This window comes from Anolis sagrei, chromosome X (genome assembly GCF_037176765.1).
Source record: "Anolis sagrei isolate rAnoSag1 chromosome X, rAnoSag1.mat, whole genome shotgun sequence".
NCBI lineage: Eukaryota > Metazoa > Chordata > Lepidosauria > Squamata > Dactyloidae > Anolis > Anolis sagrei.
Genome location: NC_090034.1, coordinates 42,649,879 through 42,674,781, shown reverse-complemented (window position 1 = coordinate 42,674,781; position 24,903 = coordinate 42,649,879). Strand labels below are relative to the sequence as shown.

Sequence of the window (24,903 nt, the reverse complement as noted above, 5' to 3'; positions counted from 1 at the left end):
TTTTGGTAAGCTGCCCTGAGTCGCTTTGGGGAGATGGTGGGTATAAATAAATAAAAAAAAAATCTGGTCATGCACTACAATCTGCATGAGAAATCTGAATCCATTTCAGCACTCATCTCATTGAAAGCCATGCAGGAGCCCCTGGTGGTGCAGTGGGTTAAACTCTTGTGCCGGCAGGACTGAAGACCGACAGGTCGCAGGTTTGAAACCAGGGAGAGTGTGGATGAGTTCCCTCTATCAGCTCCAGCTCCCCATGCGGGGACATGAGAGAAGCCCCCCACAAGGATGGTAAAACATCCGGGTGTCCCCTGGGTGACGTCCTTGCAGACAGCCAATTTTCTCACACCAGAAGTGACTTGCAGTTTCTCAAGTCGCTCCTGACATGAAAGAAAAATTGAAAGCCATGCAGCACACAGAAGACTGCACAATTGCTTTGTGGCCCATCAGTTTTCTGCCTGTACATCACAGTCCAGAGAGTGATACACTCATGCAGGCCTGGTCATAAAATTAAACCAATATGTATACATGGCCCCCCACCTTATTCAGGATATATATTTCAGGTCTATCCCATCATCACCATCAATATCCCCACGTTTTGTACTCTGCGCAGCTTCTCAGCCCATTGCAGTAAAGATAGCCGTTCGCAAATTTCTCCCAAGTTAATAAACTAGGACCTAACAGAGAACTGGGCCTGAATATATGGCAGAGTCTTAAACACAGATACAAAATTCAAAGATCCAAAGTTATGTTTATGTTGCAATATTCACACACAGAGAGTTTATATCATTTTATTTGTTACACGTATATCCCAGCTTCAACCAGCTCAAAGTGGCACAGGTGGCCTGTATGGTGCTGCTCCTCACAGCAGAAGTAAGACTGACTGCAACCAGGAACAGTCTCAGTGTCAAGTAGTAACTTCCACAGCTCAGTGGAAGAACCCAGGTCCCCCACCAGTCCAAATAATCTCAGCACTACACCACACTTGTCTCCCTATTCAAATCGGTATGAGATAGAGGACGGACAACTCTGGAGACTCCTTGTTATATCAATTCTGATTAAAACACATGTTTTAAAATGGATTAATGCAGAACAAGCCTTAGGGAGATGCATGCCACTGAAAGTTAGGCATACAATACTGTCTCATCAGGTTGTTATCATTATTGTTTACTTATATAGCGCCATTGATATTCTAGGAAAACAACCAAAACCATTGGGTCCTGTCAAAGATGTTCAATGTAAAATATATGTATGTATGTATATATGTATGTATACATAGAACACTTGGTCCCAAACATTTTAGATAAAGAAAGTTCAACCTGTACAAGATTATAAAACAACATAACAAATTCCAAAAGCTTTTGAAAGCAAGAAAATGTATGATATGATGGCATGATATTAATACATGGACAACACAAACACCGTTAGGATTGGGACCAACTTTCAGTTTGAGAGCAAATTCATTGAAAGACTCACTTGGGCAGACACAACTTGGAACATGGGTTTCTCTGAGAACATACAAAATGCTCTGGTTGGGTCAAGATAAAGCTTCATTTAATCCAGCATCCTATTTCCAAAAGTGGTTAAATACATGCTTGCCACAGTGACCTCCACCAAAGCTACTGTTGTTCTCCACAGCTCATACATTCCATAGCAGGGTCACATTTTTGGATTGCAACTCCTAGAGCCCCATACCAACATGGTCATTAGTCATGCTAGCTGAGGGATTCTGAGTTGTAATCTGTAAAGGCAACTCTCTGGACATGGCAGTTCCCTTTAGCCATCATGACCACTAGACACCAACTGTGATACCCCTTCTTAAGCCATCTGTGCTAGTGGTCATTGATGCATCTTGCGACGGCCAGTTTAATCAATTCATGATGCCATGTATGAAGAAAGTGAGGGAGAAATAAGCCACACCTTCCAGTACATATGCAGGCAAAACTTCCTTTCTTCCCACCTCCTCAGCCCCAAAACAGGATGTCTCCTACTCTATGCTATTTCCTGCGACAACCTAGAACTCAATACACCTGGAAATGTGCAGAGGTGGTACCATCTTTCCAACATCGCAGGGTTTCCACAGACGCAGAGCGGCAGAGAGGGCAGGTCTTCTCTCGGTCAAACCAAAGGCAGAGGCATTCTTCACAAAAAACATGCTGCACAGACAAAAGAGAACCCTGAATGAAGTGGTATGCCTAGAAAAACAGATTCATAAAAAGACTAAGGTCCTGCATGGCGCCTAGGTGCCCCAAATCTTAGACACATTTGTTTTACATCCTCCCAGCTCACCCAGATCACTGTGTCAAGCAGATTTAAGCTGCTGATGTAAATTTCCAACCATGCTCAATGCCTGAGGTAATATTTGTCTTGGAAATTGTAGGCCAAAGGAGAGCTTGGCTCATATCTATCTACTGTTCAAAGCCCAAGACAGACATCACTGTGCCAAGTACTAATGCCAGACCTAAATGACCAATATATTGACTTCTGTGTCACATACCAAATTCTGTGCTCAGGTGTTCTGTCCTCTGACTGAGGAAACACACATTATATGCAGGTTTAAAGAAGAACGGTCAAATATGATGACACTTTGGCAAGGCCAAGACCCGCAAGGACAGGCAGATATATTATTATTACTATATAATTATTTCTAGTCACTCTTCTCTGCACAGGTGTCCTAGCTGAGTCTCTTAGCAATAATAATAATAATAATAATGGCTAACAGACTTAGCTAAAAGATTCAGCTAGGGCACCTGGGCAGAGAAGAGTGACTAGAAATGATGTGCAACATCTATAACATAGAATCATATAGTTGGAAGAGACCTCATGGGCCATCAAGTTCAACCCCCTGCCAAGAAGCAGGAAAATCACATTCAAAGCACCCCCGACAAATGGCCATCCAACCTCTGTTTAAAAACCTCCAAAGAAGGGACCTCCACCACACTCTGGGGCAGAGGGTTCCACTGCTGAACAGCTCTCACAGTTAGGAAGTTCTTCCTCATGTTCAGGTGGAATCTCCTTTCCTGTAGATTGAAGCCATTGTTCTGCGTTCGAAACTCCAGGGCAGCAGAAAACAAGCTTGCTCCTTCCTCCCTATAACTTCCCCTCACATATTTATTCATGGCCATCATGTCTCCTCTCAGCCTTCTCTTTTGCTGGCTAAACGTGCCCAGTTTTTTACACCACTCCTCATAGGGCTTGTTTTCCAGTCCCTTGATCACTTTAGTTGCCCTCCTCTGAACACATTCCAGCTTGTCAATATCTCCTTTCAATTGTGATGCCCAGAATTGGACACAGTATTCCAGGTGTGGTCTGACCAAGGCAGAATAGAGGGGTAGCATGACTTCCTTGAATCTAGACGCTATACTCCTATTTATGCCAAATAGCCTAATGTCTTTTTTAGAATGTAGAAGCACCTGGGGGAGGGCTGAGTTAGATGAGCTCAGCCATTTCCCTTCATCCAAATAAAAATTCTCCCCGCTTTACCCATGATGGCCCTAATGTAGTACTGTTCCAGGGCACTGGGGAATGAAAAAGATGACCCCAAATGGCCATTGGTGGATAGCCAGAGGTCATCTAAGTGTTCCTGCCCCTTCAGTAAGCCCATCAGAGGAGCCAAGGTTGTAGAGGGATGCCCACAAGAAATCACCCGGCTCCAGTCTGCTAGGTAGCAAAGACAAATATCAATCCTAGGACTCTACCAAAAAATCTGTACTCCACCAGTTTGCTTTGCACTCCACACCTCTGATGCCCACAACTGACTGAGCAGCTCAGCAAACAGAGCACCACTGGACAGGTTGCCCTGTGCCACCTCACTCCAAGAGAGGAAAAGAAAGAAAGAACCTGGCATAAGAGGATCAGCGGCTCTCTGAACTCAGCCTGGCAGATGGCACAGATGTCACCCGCCTCGCTGCACTGCTGGTTAGTTGCACGGACCCCATAGCTCTGTCAAAGAGAAAGCACCCAGTTCAGTGTTGTAATACAAACAGTGGCAACAGCCAGTGATTTATGACCAAAGAAATTCACAAAAAGATAAAAGCAACCAATCTTGGGCTTAGCAAAAACACGACCTGGATGATGGACTCAAGAGGCCTTGGGCTTAACTCAGCCCCAGGTCCCTTTTTTTCCTTCTTTAGAGCAGGACTGGGAAGCCTGTGGCCCTCCAGAAGTGTTGGACTACAGCTTCCATAATCCTTGAACCTTGTTCATCATTGGTAAAAGCAATGGAAGCTGTATGCTAAAACCTACAGAGTGCCAAAGGTTCTCTTCACCCCATCTTAAGGACTAAGGGGAAGGATCAGGTGACTAAACAGCAGGCTATGAAAAACAGATTGGGAGGTTCTAGTCCTAAGCCCTGTACAAGATCAAATGAAGATAGATCATATTTGTGGAGGGGGGGGGGGGAGGTACTTCTAAGGAGGTGACAGCCAGTCTGATAGGAGCAAATCCTTTAGCACCCACAAGAGCAAAGAGACAATTATCTTAATTATAGGAATGCAAAGCAGCTGCCTACCTACCTGAGGGGTACAGAAGAACTTCAGTGCCTTCCGGACGCTTCCCACACGGCCACAGATGTCAAAGGACTAGGGGGGAAAGATGTAGACATTTCTTACAGATTGCATGCAAAGTGTCATCACATCTTCAGAATGTGGCAGAAAATTTCTCTATATTGAATATCAGCCTGCTGCATGGCTGTTACAAATAAGTGAATGCCTTTTATGTTTCTTGTTGACATATGGCAGCCTCATGAATTGCATAGGGTTTTCTTAGGCCAGAAATACTTAAGAGGTGATTTTGCCAGTTCCTTCCTCTGCAACAGAGTCAACAGCACCTGGTATCCATTTGGCAGTCTCCCATCCAAGTACTAACCAAGGTTGACTCTGCTTAGCTTCCAAACAAAAACGGCTCCTGAGTGGCTCCCCAAGGTAAGCTGGGACCAATTGGCACCCAATGGTGCTTAGGAAAGTGTTTATTGATGCACCAATTCCAAGGATGGGTCTTTCTTGTCCCTCCAGATCAGTGGCTCCCAACCTGTGGTTCATGGACCACCAGTGGTCTGCAAGAACTAAAATATGGGCCGCCGCCTCACCATTTACTACACTGTTGCAACAAGAGCGACTTATCTCGGAAAACCCTTATAGTGCCAAGGCTTACTAAATATGCTTTTCTGTGGGTGAGCAGACGGTGACTACCGGGTGGCATATGTTCTGTATCAGAAACTAGAGCTCTTGTGGTCTGTCCAAGGCAATTTTCTGAATCGGCACCCCAAATAACCAAACCAAATCTAAAGTTGATCAAAAATCGATTCATAACCCTTTTGATACTCATGTTGGAGAGTGGTCCCTGGTCAAAACAAATTGGGAACCACTGCTCCAGATGATGCTTAGACTGAAACTCCAAGCATCCTGAACCATGGCTGGCTATAGATGCTGGAAGTTGAAATCTCGACCACGGACTACAATATTGGATTGTGTGATTTTAAATAATTGGTTTTAAGGTTTTATATGTTTTTAATGATTGTTTTAATGTATGTTTTTTATTATGTGTGTTTTTGGCATCAAATTGTTGCCTATATATGTAAGCCGCCTTGAGTCCCCTATGGAGTTGAGAAATAAATAAATAAATTGACACATATTCCCATCTAGTCCAAGGCTCTTTTCCCTAGCTCCTCAGAAACACAGGCAGAAAATGTCTTCCTCATCACTTGCTACCTAATCCTGTTCATGGGAGATGCTGGGGATTGAATGAAGGTGTCGAAAGCTGTAAGGAAAGTCATCACAGAACCACAGGCCATCAACTTACTTTGCAAAGACTGTACATGATCAGGAGAATCCCTCCAAGGAAATAACTGCCAGATGGATCATCGCCCATGATGTACTTGTACCATAACTGAATGGGAACCAGGGAACGGAAGAGCTGGCTCAGCTCTTCAATGACTAGGTAGAATTTCCCCTGAAAGACACAAAGGTGAGCATAAGAGAGGGGAAATGTGGTCTCACGGCTGAAGCACAGGACAAGAACTTTGAAGATCCAGAGTCCAGTTCTAAGACAATGAAATCATGAAAATAACTGGGGGCCCTTCCACACAGCTGAATAAAATCCCACGTGATTTGCTTTGAACTGGGATATATGGCAGTGAGGACTCAGTTAACTCAGTTCAAAGAAGATATTGTGGGTTATTATCCACACTGCCATATATTGCAGTTTAAAGCAGATAATGTGGGATTTTGTTCAGCTGTATGGAAGGGCCCTCAGACTGAAGGAACCGAAGAAAAAAGCACATTTATTTGATTAAAATTTCCGAATAAGCACATTTTCTTTAAATTCTGTAAAAGTCAGTAGGCCACAAAGTTGTCATGTAATATTTTATTTTGAAGTCAAAGCCAGTCCATTTCTATGGAATCTGAATTCACCCAAAATTGCTTCCAGCTGACTCGACAGCCCTGCTCAAGATCATTGGAAGAAATGCAGGATATGAATGTAAGAGGCTGGAAATAACAGAACCATATGATAAAGGGCAAACCCCCTGACATGTAGGAAGACATAAAGTGCATTTTAACACACATTCGCTGGGATCCTTTTAGTGGCAAACACAAGTGTAAAATGTGCTACAACGCAGAATGGTGGGGTCTGGGGGTGGGGAATGATGCACGACAGTTGTAACCAGCTGAGAGCAGCATAATTTGGAGCATGGGATCATTACATGTGAAATGCATTAAAATAATATCTCTGTGTTGTCTTTCCACCTTGTAGTTGCACAACAGAGAGTCAGCCATGTGTACTGACCATTTATCCTCATAAACTGGTTCACTATAGGACTTGTAAATCCCCTGAGGGATATTTTTACACTATGCCAAAGTGATGTACTCAAAGGACATGCATCAGAAAAAAGGACAACCATTCTCCCTGAAACGCAACCTGGTTAAGCACACTGGCAGAAGGTGCAGCCTCTTTGTTGAAAACTTCTGTGCATGTGCCTGTATACATAAGTCAGTTCACTTAAACACAATAAGCTGCTGAGGGACCTGCAAGGCAATCTTGCTCAGTGTTTACCTCCTAGAGGAATGCACTCAGGGGGCTGGAAGGACGGCAAGAAAAATACAATCATCGCCACCTTTCATCCCTAGGAGACAGCACTCTTGCTGTATCATCACTCCAATACCACTGACCAAATTTTAGCCTTGTTTTCATGTGCCTTGATGGTTGACCGACTTAAATTTAGCTGCAGATTTCAGGGGCAACTGGTCAAAGGCATCTGCACATTGCCACTATTGAGTAAAACCTCTTGGAAAATGGAGACATCATTAATATTCACTGTATTTTTATCCTGTCTTTCAGCCTATATAGGGACTCAAGAGGACTAATTCTTCTACTGCTTCCCATCAGCACTGGAGATCTGAATCAAGTCATCAGGATGTGGGGTACTGTTCAAGAGGAGATTGCCTACAGACCCAGAAATGGAAGGTTTTGCTTCCCCTGCCTACTGCACACATTCTCTAACACTGCTCCCTTGCCAAAAGCGAGTAAGAGCGGCAGGGACTGAGCCCGTCAGGGTCCCCAAGGAGAACGGCAGGCAAGGCCCACTCCCGCTGGGTCCCCCAAGGATGAGATCATTCCGCAGGCTGTCCTTGCGTGGAACAAATCGAAGCCTACCGAGAGCTCCGGCATCCACATGATCTCATATCCCTGGGGAGACCCAGTGAGGTCATGCTAGCGCTTACTCAAGGACCTGAGCTCCCTCCCTCCCAGTTTAATCATGGGGGGGGGGGGGCTGTGGAACATTTCTGTAATGGCAACAATTTGAGATCCCAGTTGCAGGCAATTTAATAGATTAGTAGGGAGGTGTTGGACAGAAAAGCAACCCCAGTGCACTGCATGGGGAGTCATTTTGAAAGCATGAAAGCAATAAAAGATCCAGAGCCCTAGCAGAGGTCAGGCCTCCCCCTCCACTTCTTCCTGGTGCAAGCCCTGGCCAAGTCCTCCTGCCCAGCACTCATCCCAGCTACCAAGACTAACCATGCTTTCTTTATTATTTGACTTATATTCCACTTTTCTATTACAAATGGAACTCAAGGCAGCTTGCTCTTCAGAAGACCTTGGACTGCTCAGCCATGGAAACCCACCTTGATCATGTCACACTGTCTCAGCCTCAGATGAAGGCAAAGCACTTCTGAGAAAATTTCACCAAGGAAACCCTTAGGGTTGCTATAAGTCGGAAATGACGGGAAGGAATACAATGCAAAGCAACATGCCTAACTAGCTCAGGGAGATTTCCAAACAGGTAAAATTATAAGGCAACATTCAAAGCTGAACTGAAATAAGGACAGCTGTGCATAGATTAGACTCAAATCCTTTCTTAGTCCGGGATTTTGTTCGAACAGTGGCCAACTGGTTGCCCATAACTCCTGTGCTATGCGAAAACAATAGCACTTTCCACCGGAGCAACTGGTACACTTACTCCCTCTGGTACCGGAGGCAATATACAGCTATCATGACCTGTAACCACTGACAACCTTTTCTTCCAAGCAAGAATGAACAGAGTACCTCTGATCATGTTATCCAGTCTAAAGTTTGCTGTCCATAAGAGAAATAAGCTCACAATTCTTTTACGCAGAGGTCCACGTCTAGCCTCCTCCAACTTTCTGCATTTTAGCATTCTAGTGTAAGAGTGTGTGTAAGTGAGAGGGGCCTACCCAAAGAGCCACCTTTTGCCCAACCCTTGCATTAGAAAAGTGGCTCCCAACCAGCAGGCAGCCGCTGAGTATATAACAACCATGCCTAGGAGCCACTGAGAACCTCCCTCCACTGTGAATTTGTCCCATTGCCTTTCAAAAGGTTTAAGGAGCCCTGGACTAGGCAAAATTCAAAATTCTTCGTTTACAATTTTGCCCAGTGGAGGCATGCAAGGCCCTTGACCCCTGGTCTGAGCATCTCCTCTCCTCCCACTCATCACAACCACTGTTTTCCTTCACCCAAAAAGTCCAAAGGTTGCCGGAGCAGGAGTGCCGGAGCCCTGCTGAACAGCTGCGCTCCTCCTGCCCTCAGGAGAGCCTTGGCTACACCTCTGGTGTGTTGACTGTCCTCCATTAAAAACAAACAACAAGCACTTACCATTTGGCTCAATAGGAAAATGAATTAAAGTAAATTAAAACGGCCTGAGCCATGTGGCTCTTGGAGGCGTCCATTGTTATGCCTGTGGCAAATGGCAGATTCTCATTTACTCAGCTAAGGAGAGACAGCTTGAGGGGTGTGGAGCATTAGAAAAAATGGAGGGAGGGCAAGAGAAAGAAGCAGGAATGCTCTGGGTGGAAACTAAGGAACTACCAGATGCCTGGTTCCCTATTCTTCCCCCCATGGATTCCTCTTTTGAATCTTCATTCAACTCACAAGAAAATGTCACAGCCATCAACTCTGCTATTAAAAAAATCTCCCCTGGAAGATAGGTTGATGTGGGAAATGGGATTGTTAGTTGAAAAATAGGACAAGGCTTGTATGCCTACTCATCACACAGAGGAGGGCAATTCAGCCAACAGAACTTGTATGAAAAGCAATACCTGTTCAAATCCTACACAACCATGAGCTGTGTATGGTTTTTCCACTAGCAAAAGGCAACATACAGCCACAAACAGATCACCTTGTGGGTTTCATGGTGCATGAACACATGTGTTTGGACACCGCAAATAGCCACAGCTTCCTGAAACCCTTCCTTTATATTAGGGGTCCACAAACCTTTTAAACAGAGGGCCAGCTCACAGTCCCTCAAACTGTTGGAGGGCCGGATTATAATTTGAAAAAAATCTGAATTCCCATGCACATGGGGAATTAAAGTGTTATTTGCACTACAAATAAGATATGTGCAGTATACTTTAAAACAATACAATAATTAAAATTAAGAACAATTTTAACAAATATAAACTTATTAGTATTTCAATAGAAAGTGTGGGCTTGCTTTTGGTTGATGAGATAGGATTGTTGTTGTTGTTGTTGTTGTGTGCTTTCAAGTCATTTCAGACTTAGGTTGACCCTGAGCGAGGGCCAGGTAAATGACCTTGGAGGGCCGTATCCAACCCCCAGGCCTTAGTTTGAGGACCCCTGCTTTATATGCTTCCCTTCACCCTTAGAGTTGGAGAGTTCAGCCCACTTCCCACAGCCCAATTTTACTTTTTCAACGTAAAAGAATCATATTGAAATTGTATGTAATGTAGAATACATTAGTAGAGAAAATTATTTAAAATCACAATCCAGAATTTGCTGCATGGATCCTCTACAACAGTGTTGTTTGCAAGTTGGCAATAATTTGAAAAAATAATGAAAAGGACAGAGACTCAAGCTGATGAGTGTTGCAATCAAGATGGAACGGTTCAGAATGGGGCATCTGCACGGAGAACCATTAGAAGGCCCCTGACAGATGCAATCTTCCCAGCCTCCTTGTCTGGTTGAAAATACAGGCCCAGTCCCTTTCTTCTCTTGGACAAGGATTAATGAGAACCTGGGAGAGCTCTTAGACAAGCAAGCAAAGGCTGTGAACCTCTTCCAGCGCCGCAATTTGTCTTGGGCTGACTATACATCGCTCACGTGTCAGGTGGTTGAGTTTTTTCTCCCTGAAGCTGGATTATGCTGTGACCCGGCCCATTAATCTCCTCAAATAAAATAATAATAATCATTATCATCAGAGGGGCGAAGATTCTTTGGACCACTGCCAGGGATAAATTAATAGGCCTTCTGAGCACCCTGTGCACAAGAACAAACCTTTCCAACCAAACCAACCCACAAAAAACCCCATTTAGAATCGCTTCTGTTCCTGGCTTGAAATGTTGGCCCAAGCTGAATAATAATAGTGTACATTTAATACAGAGGGGGTCCTCCATCAGTCTTCATCACAAAAGCGTTTCGGCACAAATGAAAAGCAGAAAAAGTACGGGGAGCAAAGGAACAACAGAACACAAGTTATTTGCCCCAATTGTCATCCTTGTTCTGATATTTCTTCTTAATTCTCCAAATTTAACTGGCAAATGTAGCTGCTATAGGAAAATTTACATACAAATCTACATCACTATTAGCTTCAGCCACATGTTGTCTCACTGCTAACCAAAGAAACCACAATTTCTGGTTGCTGTTTTCCCATTTCCTTTTTGTCACCTCTCCCTTATGGTCAAGAAAACAAGCCATAGTTGCAGGTTCAAGTGTTACTAGAGGCCATGGGTCAAACAAATCAAAGTTTGTAATCAAATAAAAAACCATGAATTCAGATGACAGTTTGTAAAATGTCAACAAATCATGCATTTCTAATAGAAGTGGGTCCATGCATCGCAACAAACCAAATTTCAACAAATATGGACTCTAGGAGGAGCAGGATGAAAATGATTCAGGAGGTGGAACGCACTTGATCCAACTAAGGAAACTGAAGTTCCTGGAAGTTACACTCACCCAAATGACAAAACTGGCCCTTCTTCCCCTAGATTTATGTGCTACCTTAGCTACTAAACCAATTCTGGATCATCTTGTAGCCACTTAAGATTAGAAAGCCAGTAGGAACCAGCCTGCCATTATGAGAGAAGAGAGGAAAGAAGTATTTGGCTTGCAACAGGGTTATGTACTACAAGTTTATTATTATCAGAGATTGCCTTCCCACATTCAACCAAAGTCAGCAAAGCAGTTGCCTTATGGTTTCCTTTATTTGTTACATTCATATCCCACTTTTCTTCCAATTAGTTCAAGGCAACATACACTGTTCCCTTCCTTTTCAGGAAGGACAACCCTGTGAAGTAGGTTAGGCTGAAAGTTCAGCCAGTGAGTTTCATAGATCAATGAGAACAAAAACCCACAACTTGAGTTACAGCCTTATCCATAACATAATGAGAACATGTGTTCTCCCCCCTCCCACCACATAAGGCGAAAAGAACACTTTCTAAAAGATCCAACTCATGAAGAAGGAAATTTTATTACAACCAGAGTGAGAGGTGATTTTTTTACCTTTGATTTAACGGCCAGAACAATTTTGGGCAAGGCAACAATGAGGCATTTCAAAGCGATGGTAAGATATTTGAGTACGAAGTCAGAGATCCCCACAATCCACATCAGATCAAAGAAATCCAGCTTTTCCAGGTTAGGTTTCAGGAATATGAGGCTGAAGAACACAAGATAGTATGGGGTGAACATTGTTAATTGAATTATATCTCTCGCAGCTCTCCCAGTAAAAAATTGAACCAAGGACTGTAAAGAGAGAACAACCAAAGGCTCTCAACAGTGCTTCTAAAAAAAGTAGCAGATTCGAGTTCAACTCAAAGATCTATGTATATATAGTTGATAAACAGCACTGACAAGTGTCTGAAAGCACAAAGTATCAATAGTTGTTCACTATGACATCTAGGAACAGTGGGGAAACATCAGAAATGAAAGAAATTAATTACTTTCCCCCCATAAAATAAATCACACTTAATAACTGTGACAGGTATGGTCTTTTGAAACTCATTTGCTTTGAATGTCAATGTTCATGGTCTGGTACTGGCTTATGAACATTTGTTTATTTTGAACCACAAGGGAAACAAACCAAAAATGAGGAAGACAAACTATGGCTGCAAACCATAAAGTCCATGGTTGAAACAACAAACCATGGTTAACATAAACCTCATGATGATGAGCATGACTGACAGCTACACTGGCGTTTCCTAGCAAAAGCTTGCTTATCATGGACAATCCAAGCCTCAGCAAGAATTAGGTTCACATCCTCTCCTCTCCATATTTTGTCATCTTCAGATGCAAGAAAGGAGCCCTTAGGAGCTGCACCCAAAAGCACTATTGCATAACCCCAAAACTTTAAAATACATATAATATGAGGCCATTGTAGAATGTTTGCCCATGCTTATGTTAGTGTTCAATGGGGAACCTAGCTGAAAAAAGGTAGAAGTGAGGAATTGAAATTAAAATACTCACAATATGGGCACAGCACAACGGATAAAATGAAATCCTAAAAACAAAAAACAAAGGCAGAAAAGCAAAAATGAGAGACTTGACACTCAACTGATGAGAATGAAAAGAAGAAGAACTGCACCCACAAACAAGTCAGCCAGGGAAGTGAAGGAAAACAGAATAACTCCTAAGTGATTATGGCACATTCCTGATAAAAGATGGAAATGAAGATGTGGTGAATCCAACCCAACAGTGGCTAATGGTGTTCCATCAGATTCTTTTACCACATTATTACTTTTCTACAGAAGAAGGACCCACCTGACCTGCCACTGCCACAAAATTTCAACCTTCTCTCATTTGAGAAAGGAGACCCTCTCCATTCTTCTTGTTCCATACCCACCCCATTCCCAGCACATAAAGTGTATTCACCTGTTATACAATTGTTGGGAGCTGAATGTATAGAGTAAATATAGAGTGTTCCCTGCAAGGAAGGCCAGGATCCAGAAAACCATCATCACTGACCTCTTTTCCTGAGAAAGGAAAGAAAATGTGAGTTCTGCAACTTTTAAGCTTTGTAGCTACTTTGCATTTTAAACAAAGGACTAAATAAAAGAAAAAGAAATCCAATCTGCTGACCCTCTTTACTCCTGTCTCTACTTCCCTTCCATGTGTCGTATTAGAGACTCTAAGTACTGCAAGGCAGGAACCTATTCTCTTCCATTGGTACAAAGAAAATAAATAAATCTAAATGTTGAATAACCAGTGCAAAATATTAGAAGCACTGGGTTGTTGTAGGTTTTTTCGAGCTATATGGCCATGGTCTAGAGGCATTTTCTCCTGACGTTTCGCCTGCATCTATGGCAAGCATCCTCAGAGGTAGTGAGGTCTGCTGGAACTAGGAAAAAGGGTTTATATATCTGTGGAATGACCAGGGTGAGACAAAGGACTCTTGTCTGCTGGAGCTAGGTGTGAATGTTTCAACTGACCACCTTGATTAGCATATAATGGCCCGACAGTGCCTAGAGCAAACTTTTGTTGAGAGGTGATTAGATGTCCTTGTTTGTTTCCTCTCTGTTGTTGTGCTGTTGTAATTTTAGAGTTTTTTTTAATAATGGTAGCCAGATTTTGTTCATTTTCATGATTTCCTCCTTTCTGTTGAAATTGTCCACATGCTTGTAGATTTCAATGGCTTCTCTGTGTAGTCTGACATGGTGGTTGTGAGAGTGGTCCAGCATTTCTGTGTTCTCAAATACAATGCTGTGTCCAGGTTGGTTCATCAGGTGCTCTGCTATGGCTGATTTCTCTGGATGAAGTAGTTTGCAGTGCCTTTCACGTTCCTTGATTCGTGTTTGGGCAATGCTGCGTTTGGTGGTCCCTATGTAGACTTGTCCACAGCTGCATGGTATATGGTAGACTTCTGCAGAAGTGAGAGGATCCCTCTTGTCCTTTGCTGAACATAGCATTTGTTGGATTTCCTTGGTGGGTCTGTAGATAGCTTGTATGTTGTGTTTCCTCATCAGCTTCCCTATGCGATCAGTGGTTCCCTTGATGTATGGCAAGAACACTTTTCTTCTGGGTGGATCTTCGTCTTTATTCTCATGGCTTGTTCTCGGTCTTGCAGCTCTTCTGATGTCTGAGGTGGAGTATCCATTGGCCTGTAGAGCCCAGTTGAGGTGGTTCAGTTCATCTTGGAGGAGGTGGGGTTCACAGATTCTTTTTGCACGGTCTGCCAAGGCTTTAATGGTGCTTATTTTTTGACTTGGGTGACGGTTGGAGTTTTTATGTAGATATCTACATATAGTTGATAGCCCGAAAAAACCTACAACCCAGTGATTCCATCCATGAAATCCTTCGACAATACATTAGAAGCACTACTCAGGCAATTCTGACATTGCTGGATTTCCAAATGCTTGGAGGACCTCCCTATAAGTTTTAACTCTACCATGGGAAAACACTTCTCTTAGCCTCTTGGCCTACATACGGTATTTCCGAAGAGCCTTTAGATCACTCTGAACCATATCAATTTTCAAGCTACTCTTTAAGAGGCCCAGACCACCCACCTTCAAGGAGACTTGCTCTCGGAGAGTTGAGTTGGCATATGCAAATGTGCTGGCCATGCCAATACACAGAGCAATTCCTAAAAAAAAAAACCAAAAAACAAAATTAAAAAAAACACAAGTGAGGAAAAACTTGTATGCCAAGCATATAACAATCAATAGTCACCCCACCTTGTACCGAGGCACAGTTTTCAGTTCTGCACATTTGCAAAACAGGGACATTAGCAGGCTATATCCTGTCATCCACCATCTAACCTTCCTCAACCATATGTTGGATCACAACTTCCATCAGCTGCATAGTACACCCTGGCTGGAGAGGATGGGAATGTTGAACTACACATCCCCATGTTATATTTATTTATTACTAGCTGTCCCCTGCCACGCGTTACTGTGGCCCAGTCTGGTGATCTGGAAAATAAAGTAACGAGAAAGTGTTGGTTTCGAATGTATGTTATTTCTTGATGCTTGTGGGTAAACAGTATTTCCTGCCATTTCTTTGTCAGTGTTGATGTGGAGATTGTCTGGTTTGCCTACTCTGGAACATGCAACATATAATTGTCCTTCTTTAGGGGTCCCTTTCAAGTCTATGATACTATATCTGTCATATACATATGTGTGTGTGTGAATCATATATATCTATCTATCAATATCTATGGCTGGATGGCTCTTTGTTAGGAAGGCTTTGATTACATTCTTGCCCTTGTGAAGGGAGTTGGACAGATGGCCTTAAGTATGGGGGTTCTGTGTGGGATGTTTGCCCCAATTCTGTCGTTGGTAGGGTTCAGCGTGCTCTTTGATTATAGGTGAACTATAAATCCCAATAACTACAACTCCCAAATGTCAAGGTCTATTTCCCCCAAACTCTATCTGTGTTCATATTTGGGCATATGGAATATTCGTGCCAAGTTTGGTCCAGATGCATTATTGTTTGAATCCACAGTGCTCTCTGGATGTAGGTGAACTACAACTCCCAAACTCAAAGTCAATGCTCACCAAACCCTTCTAGTCTTTTCTGTTGGTCATGGGAGTCCCATGTGCCACGTTTGGTTCAATTTCATCATTGGTGGAGTTCAGCATGCTCTTTGATTGTAAGTAAACTATAAATCCCAACAACTACAGCTCTCAAATGGCAATATCAATTATAATTATTTGAGTGATGGTCACCACTTGGGTTAGTAGGTGTCTTGTGGCCAAATTTGACAGCAATTCGTCCAGTGGTTTTTGAGTTATATTAATCCCACAAACGAACATTACATTTTTATTTATATAGATGGCCAATGACCAGCACCAAAAATGTTGAGAAAGGTTGCTGCTTAATAAGGAAAGTTGTCAGGGGACCTCATGCTAAGGCAATGTGAAATGAACTAGAGTTATCAATATGTTTGTACATATAAGATGCCTTATGTCCTAAGGAATTGGTGAGACTCTTATTTCTCCCTTCCATCCAATTCAGACACAATGTTCTGAATGGGTGACTAATAAACTAAAGCATAATAATTCAATCAAGATGCAAAAGAATTTTAATGGGAGCCCGTGTGTCTTGTAATTGCATTGCATTTTCCCATGATGAGTATTATTATATTTTGGCTACTTTATCAACATTTTTAATTAAACTATTTGTTTTCTTAACCTTTGTATGAACCACTATTTTGGCTCTGTTTTAATTCAACTTGTGAACCACCTCAAGTTTCATACTGGGACAAAGTCAAGACATAAATATATTTCATCAGCTTGGTTGAACCATTTAAAAAGAAACTGTCTCTTTTACTTTTTCTCTATGGAAATATTTCTTACTGTTTCATACAGTACCATTTTGTACTTGTTTGTAAGACATGAATGATCTGGAGTGGCAGCAAAGAAATAGGATACCTTTTCCCCGTTGGTTTCAAGTTTTTGTTGGGTAACAACCCTGCCTGCACCAAGTTAGAAACACTGGACGGGTTTGTCTTCTCATCCCTCAAGACGACCCCCCCCCCCATGTTCTTAAATGAAGGGGCTTACCAAGCTTGTGCTGGAAACAGACTTTAGCCAAGAGAATCATGATGAACGGAAGCCCCTTCTGTAACCAAGAGATGACAGCTTTCAGCTCAGAAAGGGCAGGGGCCGGCGTCCCAGGCTGCTCCTCAAAGCCTTCCTCACTATGGCCATGACGGTCACCACCAGCCATGTGCAGGAGGGAGGACCCTCGCTGGTGGCTGTGGTGGTAATGCTGGGGTTGCTGGCGGTGATAAGGACCTCCTTCTGTACGGCTGGCCCCCTCCTCCCGCGGCGCAGGCATCTGAATGAACACCTCCCCGCCTCCTGCTGTAGACCCCAGGACCAAACTGGACTGGAAAGGGGTGGCTGTTATCGTTCCAGATGGGATGCCTCCCAATCCTGAGAAAAGCTGAGGAGGAGGAGAAGACGGCTCTGTCTTCAGGCCTTCAAAGACTCCACCTTCATCCACACTTGTCTCTGAGGTGATGGTTTGATTCCGGCTTCTGCCATGCACAAGAAAGGAGAAAGACATCAACAAATGCCATGGGAGCATTTATCCTTCCCTCCTCATTTACCTTTTTTACTTTAAGGGAGGAGAACCTCCAGGCTTCTGACATAAACCAGTTCATCAAAGCCTCAGGTCTGGATGCTCAGTAAGGGATTTTGGAAGCAGCTGCTGTATATCTTGCCCATTGTAGGAAGGCACACACAGCTACACTGGGATCCCATTCCTTCCCAGCTCAAGCACTGTTCATTGCAGACAGGTTGCTACAACCTGACTCCAAAACTGTGTGCGTCGGTCTCCAGGCGTCATTCAGAAATCTGTGAATGCATTTGACTACAAATCTGAAGAGCAGGCTTCAACTCCCTACTCAGCCATGGAAACCCCATAGATTTTTTTTGGCATGTCAGGAGCGATTTGAGTCGCTTCTGGTGTGAGGGAATTGGCCATCTGCAAGGACGTTGCCTAGGGGATGCCCGGATGGTTTGAAAAAACATCAAAACCCCATAGATGGGTTTGGGCAAGTCACACTCTCCCAGATTCAGAAGAAGGCAAAGGCAAATTCCCTCTGAACAAATCTACCAAGAAAACTTCATAGTAGACTTTCTGTAAGTCAGAAATAGCTTAAAGGCACACAACAGCAACCACAGCCTGAAGCAGCTACACATTCTCTTTTGACCTTGCCACCTGCCAATGAAATCGTCCAAGTTCAGAACTAGTGTACACCAGCTATTCCTTTATTATTATTATTATTATTAAACTTTATTTGTACCCCGCTAGCATCTCCCGAAGGACTCGATGCGGCTTACAAAGGCCAAGGCCTCAACACACAATATAACAATACAAAACCTAAGGCAAATTAAAACAATTAAAGCATAGTAAACAACAGGCAATAAACAATACACTAAAACACAATAAAATAAAACTGGGCCGGGCCAGAGTAATGGGTACATGATTAAAAGTGCTGATGTGACAGGTGGTATCTAAGGCATTATAAGGCAAGTGCAGTGTGCGGTGTGCAGTAATCTTAATTCTAGTAAAGTGCTTATGGGACTTTGTGTTGGAGATTTCCTAATCTGGGAAGGCACATCGGAACAGCCAGGTCTTCAAGTTCTTTCTGAAGACTGCCAATGTAGGGGCCTGTCTAAGATCTTTGGGGAGGGTGTTCCAGAGTCGGGGGGCCACCACGGAAAAGGCCCTGTCTCGTGTCCCCACCAAGCGCGCTTGCGATGCAGGCGGGATCACGAGCAGGGCCTCTCCAGATGACCGAAGTGAACGCGTGGGTTCGTAGATGGAGATGTGGTCACGCAGGTAGGATGGTCCCAAACCGTTCAGGGCTTTGCAGGTACGCACCTGCACCTTAAATTGGGCTCGGAAAATAAACGGCAGCCAGTGGAGCTCCTTGAACAGGAGGGTTGACCTCTCTCTGTAGGGGTCCACGGTTAGCATCCTGGCTGCTGCTCGTTGGACCAGTTGGAACTTCCGAGCCGTTTTCAAGGGCAGCCCCACGTAGAGCGCATTGCAGTAGTCCAATCTGGAGGTGACCAAGGCATGGACCACCCCGGCCAGATCAGCCTTCGCGAGGTACGGTCGCAGTTGGCGCACGAGTCTCAATTGTGCGAAAGCCCTCCCAGACACCGTCGACGCCTGAGCCTTTATCCCAGTTCTCCTTGCCAGATATCCCCCAATCTAAACAAAGTATCATCAGGCATCTCTCCCCATCCTACAGACTGAATGCAGATTTTTACAGTTATTCCCAAAGGCCAGGCTGACACAAATATCAGACAGGGAATAGAAGCCATACAATACTTTACAATGTGGCCCTACAGTCCCAGATGAATGGGACACATACTTCTAATAGAGTCTCTGAGGGTTTAGGACTAAAGCGACAGAGACCTCTCAGGACTGCGAACATCTGAAACACGTACAACGCCTCCAAGGTACCTGGTAGAGACTATGCTCACAATCCTATCCTATGGGGTGCCCCTAGAGTGCAGGGTAACACTTCCAAGACAGGCAGCAAAGAACAGCTTAGTGGGTAATTGTTTTTTAAAAATAAAGTGCAGACGCATGGCTCTTAAGAAGAAAGTCTTAATTTGCCCCTAAAGATTGTGTATCTTTCTAAACAGAGATATTTATATTTATCTAATGAAACCCTCTTACTATTTTTTTAACAGGCCTAATACAAAACAATGCAGCAAAGCAATGAAGCACACAAGCAATACTTGCACATCTGACCAAACATCTATTAACTCTAGCATTCTACATCAATCCCCCCACATTTATAGTTTTGACCATTGTGGATTTGATTATTCATGGATTTCATTACAAATGTAATCTCTAGGTCCTCCAGTGTAACTCTGTGGTCACTGATCTACAATCATGCTGGAGGACCTAGAGATTTCTTGAGAAAAGTTATCTATCGAGTCTATGTGTAGCTTCTATTTATTTATTTAGGGCATTTCTACCCTGCCTTTCTCTGGTTAAACCCAAGGCGGCTCACAACATCATTAAGAACAAGTAGCATAATGTAAACCATTAGTTAAAACAAACCATAAAAGTAGTAAAAAGCCATAAACATAGTAGTAGCTTTTCACAGACATTAATCACTGGAATACCTAGAAATTCTTAGAGAGGTGTTCTCTCAGGTAAAACAGGGCATTGTACTCAACACCTACCCATGTGCGGCACACAGTGCCCAGCACCCAAAAACTACCACAGGATTATAATCAGTGAGGAAGAAAATCCCACAACCATTTTACCATGATCCTGGCACTAAATTACAATAAGAACAATGTAAATAATGGTTTGCCACCCTTTTGCAATGCCCAGAAACATTTGCCCAAGGCACCCACTGGTAACGTCATCCTTGGCCACAGAGGTAAGTGGCCGTAAGTTGATATTCCATTAAAGAAGATTAACTCACCTTTCAGGAGGAAGGCTATCCGTGATACTGCTGTGCCTTCTCTGCATCTTCCTTAACACTTTAAAGCACAAAACGCTCAGCATGAAAGTGGCAGATCAGTAGGGACCAGCGGTGGAAATAGTTGCACAGGCTAGCTAGATGGTCTTCTCAGGTACCCATTCACTCAGTGACATACTGCATGGAATTCTACTTGAAAAGAGCAGGTCACAACTCAACAGGTGGAGAGTAGATTTCCCAAGCTCCACAGCAAACAGCTTAACTGTATCCAGTACAGAATGGTTTCCAGAAGGAAAAAGAAACAGTTGAATCTTCTTTTCATTCCGTACAACATTAAACAGGCGAGTTTCAAAAGCCACTTTTAGGAAGAAAAAAGAAACAAATGGCTACAAAAGGAGAATCATTCGCTTCTCCTTCAGATGCTCCACTCCTGAGATCCAAAGAAAGGAGATAAAGTCAGAAAACAAACCAGGAAAACAAACATTTCCCGACATTCTTCTTAGTCTCCCTCAATTTTTCCTTGCCAATATGCGGTGGGACATAATACATCAGAAATGAATAAAACGATGCATGGGGTAGAGAAATAAGAGAAAATGTTTTCTTTGTCCCAATACAGGTTGATATCCTTTAATCAAAATGCTTGGAACTAGAAGTGTTTCCAATTCTGGAGTTTTCTGGTTTCCCTATAATTTCAGATAGGTACATGAGATATTCTGGAGATGAGTCCCAAGTCTAAACACAACATTCATTATGTTCCATACATATCTTAGACACATAGTCTGAAGGTCATTTGATGCACCAAATTACTGAAAATATTGTGTATGAAACAAAATTTGTGTACCTCAGAAAACAAAGGCGCCACAATCTCAGCCCTCCATAAGTGCAGCATTTTGAGTTTGGAAATTCTGGGATCTGGGGTCATGCAAGGAAGGACCTTTTCTCTGTGGCTAGAACTCTCAGAGTGTAGAAAACTAAGAATGGCAAGGGGGAAAAATACACTGCAGAACAAATGCAATTTGGCACTACTTGAACTGCCCTGGCTCAATGCAATGCAATGTAATGATGGGAGCTGTAATTTAGGGGGCACAGAAAGCTGAAAACCCTATACTTCTACAATGCCCAGGATTCCATTGAAGTGAGCCATTACATTAATGATTTTATTAATATTGTGTTTCTATGATCGAGCTGGGGGCTCTGTGAAGTGTTTGGTTTTAATGGGTTTGAGTGCTGATTTTTCATAGTTTCAGTGTTGAATTGTACTGTAATGTTTAATGCTTCCTAGGTGTAAAATGATATATTGTATTGCTTTCACTGTTAGCTTTAGGTTTCTTTTTTAGAGAAACAAAGCAGGATACTACTAGTAGTAATAATAATAATAATTCAGTGATGTCTAATATATGTATAGGCAGCCCACAAGTTATGAACAAAATCAGTTCTGGAGGTTTGTTCTTAAGCTGAATTTAAATGTATTTAAGTTGGAACAGGTACATTTTAAACTATAACTCCAGACACACACACACTATATATAATTTCCCCTCACTTTTTGTTCCTGTGAGAATTGGATTTTGAAAAATGTGGCTTGTTGTGCAAACAAGGATTGGCGATACAGCTTCAGTGGAGACCCCTTTCCCCTCTGATAATAACTCTTCCAAGAGTGGGTTTCCCTTCCTTCCGAGGGGGAGATTTCTCTCACTTCCTGTTGTCTCACCCTCGTTCTTAGCTAGAAGTCCTTTGTAAGTCGGATGTTTGTAACTCTGGGATGGCCTATATTCAAGGTCCCGTGTTTCATCCATGTGTCTCAACCATGGCTTCTTGTTAAACAGAAGTCCTCTGAAGCTTTATAGTTGAACAGAAGCTCTCCGAAGCTTTAGGTGCTCTTACTGTCTATTACAGGGAAAACTATCGGATCCCTAATCCATCCAAATCCCAGATGTGTCCCTTACATCTTCAGAACAGACAAACATCTCGAGCTCGGAGGATTACCTGGGAAGGAACCCCACTGGAGCATTGCAGCACGACAAAATACCTGGGAGTTATTCTGGACCATGCTCTGGCTTACAAGAAGCACTGTTTGATTATCAAGACAACAGTGGGTGCTAGAAATAATATCGTACAAAAACTGACTGGCACAACCTGGGGATCACAGCTAGACACAGTAAAAACATCTGCCCTTGAGCTTTGCTACTCTGCTGCTAAATATGCAGGCCCAGCATGGAATACATCTCACCACATTAAAACAGTGGATGTGGCTCTTAATGAGACATGCCACATTATCAGAGGATCCCTATGCCCTACACCACTGGAGAAATTATACTGTTTAGCCAACAAGCCAATGTCTTATATCAATAAATAGCTTCCTAAGATCCACAGACACAATTGCAGTAACACCTCAGCACGTGAGAGTCTAAAAGTGGCACGCTAAAACCCCCTGTGGAGATAGGGTGAAGTACAAACAAAATTTTATTATTTTTATTATTTTATTAAAACCCAGAGCCTCAATTAGTGGCTGATGCTGCATGAAAAAACCCCTCCTGGGCACACAGAAGACTGGATGACCTGAAAGGCACTGAACAGACTGCGATCTGGCACCACAAGATGCAGAACCAGTCTTAAAAAATGGGGCAACAAAGCTGAGTCCACGACATGTGAGTGTAGAGAAGAGCAAACCACAGGCCACTTACTACAATGTAATCTGAGCCTTGCCACATGCACAATAGTGTACCTTCTTACAGTGACACCAGGGGCACTCCAAGTGGCCAGCTTCTGGTCAAAGGAAATTTAGCATCATGCCAAGTTTTTAAATTTGTGGTTTTTTTATACATTATAACTGTATCCTCAATTCGGTTTTGACACAACAATAAATAAACAACTATAGCCTCTTCTACACTGCCATCTAAGCTCCAGATGATCAGCTTTGGACTGGATCATCACTGTATGTGTTATATACATAGTATATCACCATCATCATTGTTTTATCATTTGAATTGCACTTTAATTATTTAAATTTTATGATGTAAATGTGTATGATCAGGGCCCTTCCACACAGCCCTAAATCCCAGAATATCAAGGCAGAAAATACCACAATATCTGCTCTGAACTAGGGTCACTTCCAGACAGCACTTAATCACAGGTTTTAGTGAGGGGCAAAAAATCCCAGAATTTCCACACTCAGATGTGGGATTTCTTGCCTTGATATTCTGGGATTTAGGGCTGTGTGGAAGGGCCTTGATGCCCCCTTCCAAAAAGCTGTTTAAAACCCCACATTATCTGCTTTGTACTGGGTTATATGACCCAGTTCAAAGCAAATATTGTGGGATTTTATACAGTTTTTACTGCCTTGATATTCTGGGTTATATGGCTGTGTGCCCTCAGGGCCCTTCCACGCAGCCCTATATCCCAGGATATCAAGGCAAAAAATCCCAAAATATCTGCTTTGAACTGGGTTATGAGTCCACACTCAGATAATGTGGGATTTCTTGCCTTGATATTCTGCGATGTAGAGCTGTGTGGAAGGGGCCCTGATGCCCCCTCCAAAAAGCTGTTTAAAACCCCACATTATCTGCTCTGTACTCGGTTATATGGCAGTGTGGACTCAGATAACCCAGTTCAAAGCAGAAATTGTGGGATTTTATTACAGTTTTTACTGTCTTGATATTCTGGGTTATATGGCAGTGTGGACTCAGAAAACCCAGTTCAAAGCAGAAATTGTGGGATTTTATTACAGTTTTTACTGCCTTGATATTCTGGGTTATATGGCAGTGTGGACTCAGATAACCCAGTTCAAAGCAGAAATTGTGGGATTTTATTACAGTTTTTACTGCCTTGATATTCTGGGTTATATGGCAGCGTGCACTCAGATAACCCAGTTCAAAGCAGAAATTGTGGGATTTTATTACAGTTTTTACTGCCTTGATATTCTGGGTTATATGGCAGTGTGGACTCTGGGCCCTTCCACGCAGCCCTATATCCCAGGATATCAAGGCAAAAAATCCCACAAGATCTGCTTTGAACTGGGTTATCTGAGTCCACACTCAGATAATGTGGGATTTTCTGCCTTGATATTCTGGGATATAGGGCTATGTGGAAGGGCCCAGAGTCCACACTGCCATATGTATCCCAGTTGAAAGCAAATAATGTGGGATTTTATTCAGCTGTGTGGAAGGGGCCTGAGCGAGGCGAGGCCCCAAGATGCCAATGCCTCCCTCCGTTTCCTTTTTTTTTTCAATGGAGCTTGAGCTTCTCGAGGAGAACAGCAAAGAGGGAAAGACCCAGGGCTGAGACCTCTTGGCCAGAGCTAGGCCTCAAAGCCCGCTGGGGGCCAAGAAAGGGCATTTCTCCTCCGTTTCCTTTCTGGGTGGCCTTCTCTTCCTCAAGGAAGGAGCCAGGCCCAGTTCGCCAGCCAAGCTCGACCCCTCCGACAAGGTTTACCTGTCTCCCGGCTGGCCAGCTCCTCCAAACCTTTCCCCTCCCGGCCTCTGCGTCACTTCCGGTCCCACCCTCCTTCCGGAACCGGACGCCCCCGGTCACCCTTGTGTCTCGGC

General features: G+C 43.2%; 1 protein-coding gene across 1 annotated transcript; it reads right to left on the bottom strand.

Moving 5' to 3' along the window:
• Window positions 1–772: 772 nt before the first annotated feature.
• Window positions 773–24,885, bottom strand: RNFT2 (ring finger protein, transmembrane 2). The gene is made up of 10 exons (XM_060785481.2): window positions 24,791–24,885; window positions 20,366–20,792; window positions 16,962–17,440; window positions 14,964–15,040; window positions 13,333–13,433; window positions 11,968–12,121; window positions 5,797–5,946; window positions 4,512–4,577; window positions 3,838–3,939; window positions 773–2,153 (listed from the first exon to the last, which is right to left on the bottom strand). The coding sequence occupies exons 2-10, from the start codon at window positions 20,446–20,448 to the stop codon at window positions 2,019–2,021; spliced, it is 1,347 nt and encodes a 448-aa protein (XP_060641464.1). The 5' UTR covers window positions 20,449–20,792; window positions 24,791–24,885; the 3' UTR covers window positions 773–2,018.
• Window positions 24,886–24,903: the final 18 nt, after the last annotated feature.

What these genes read in the sequence shown, in the direction of transcription:
- RNFT2 (XM_060785481.2), bottom strand. Translation starts at nt 20,448, where the DNA reads ATGCTGAGCGTTTTGTGCTTTAAAGTGTTAAGGAAGATGCAGAGAAGG. An exon ending in GAGAGCAAGTCTCCTTGAAG is followed by an intron (nt 13,434 to 14,963) that starts GTGGGTGGTCTG and finishes TTCCTTTCTCAG; the next exon opens with GAAAAGAGGTCAGTGATGAT. An exon ending in AGTTCTTCTGTACCCCTCAG is followed by an intron (nt 3,940 to 4,511) that starts GTAGGTAGGCAG and finishes TCTCTTTGACAG; the next exon opens with AGCTATGGGGTCCGTGCAAC.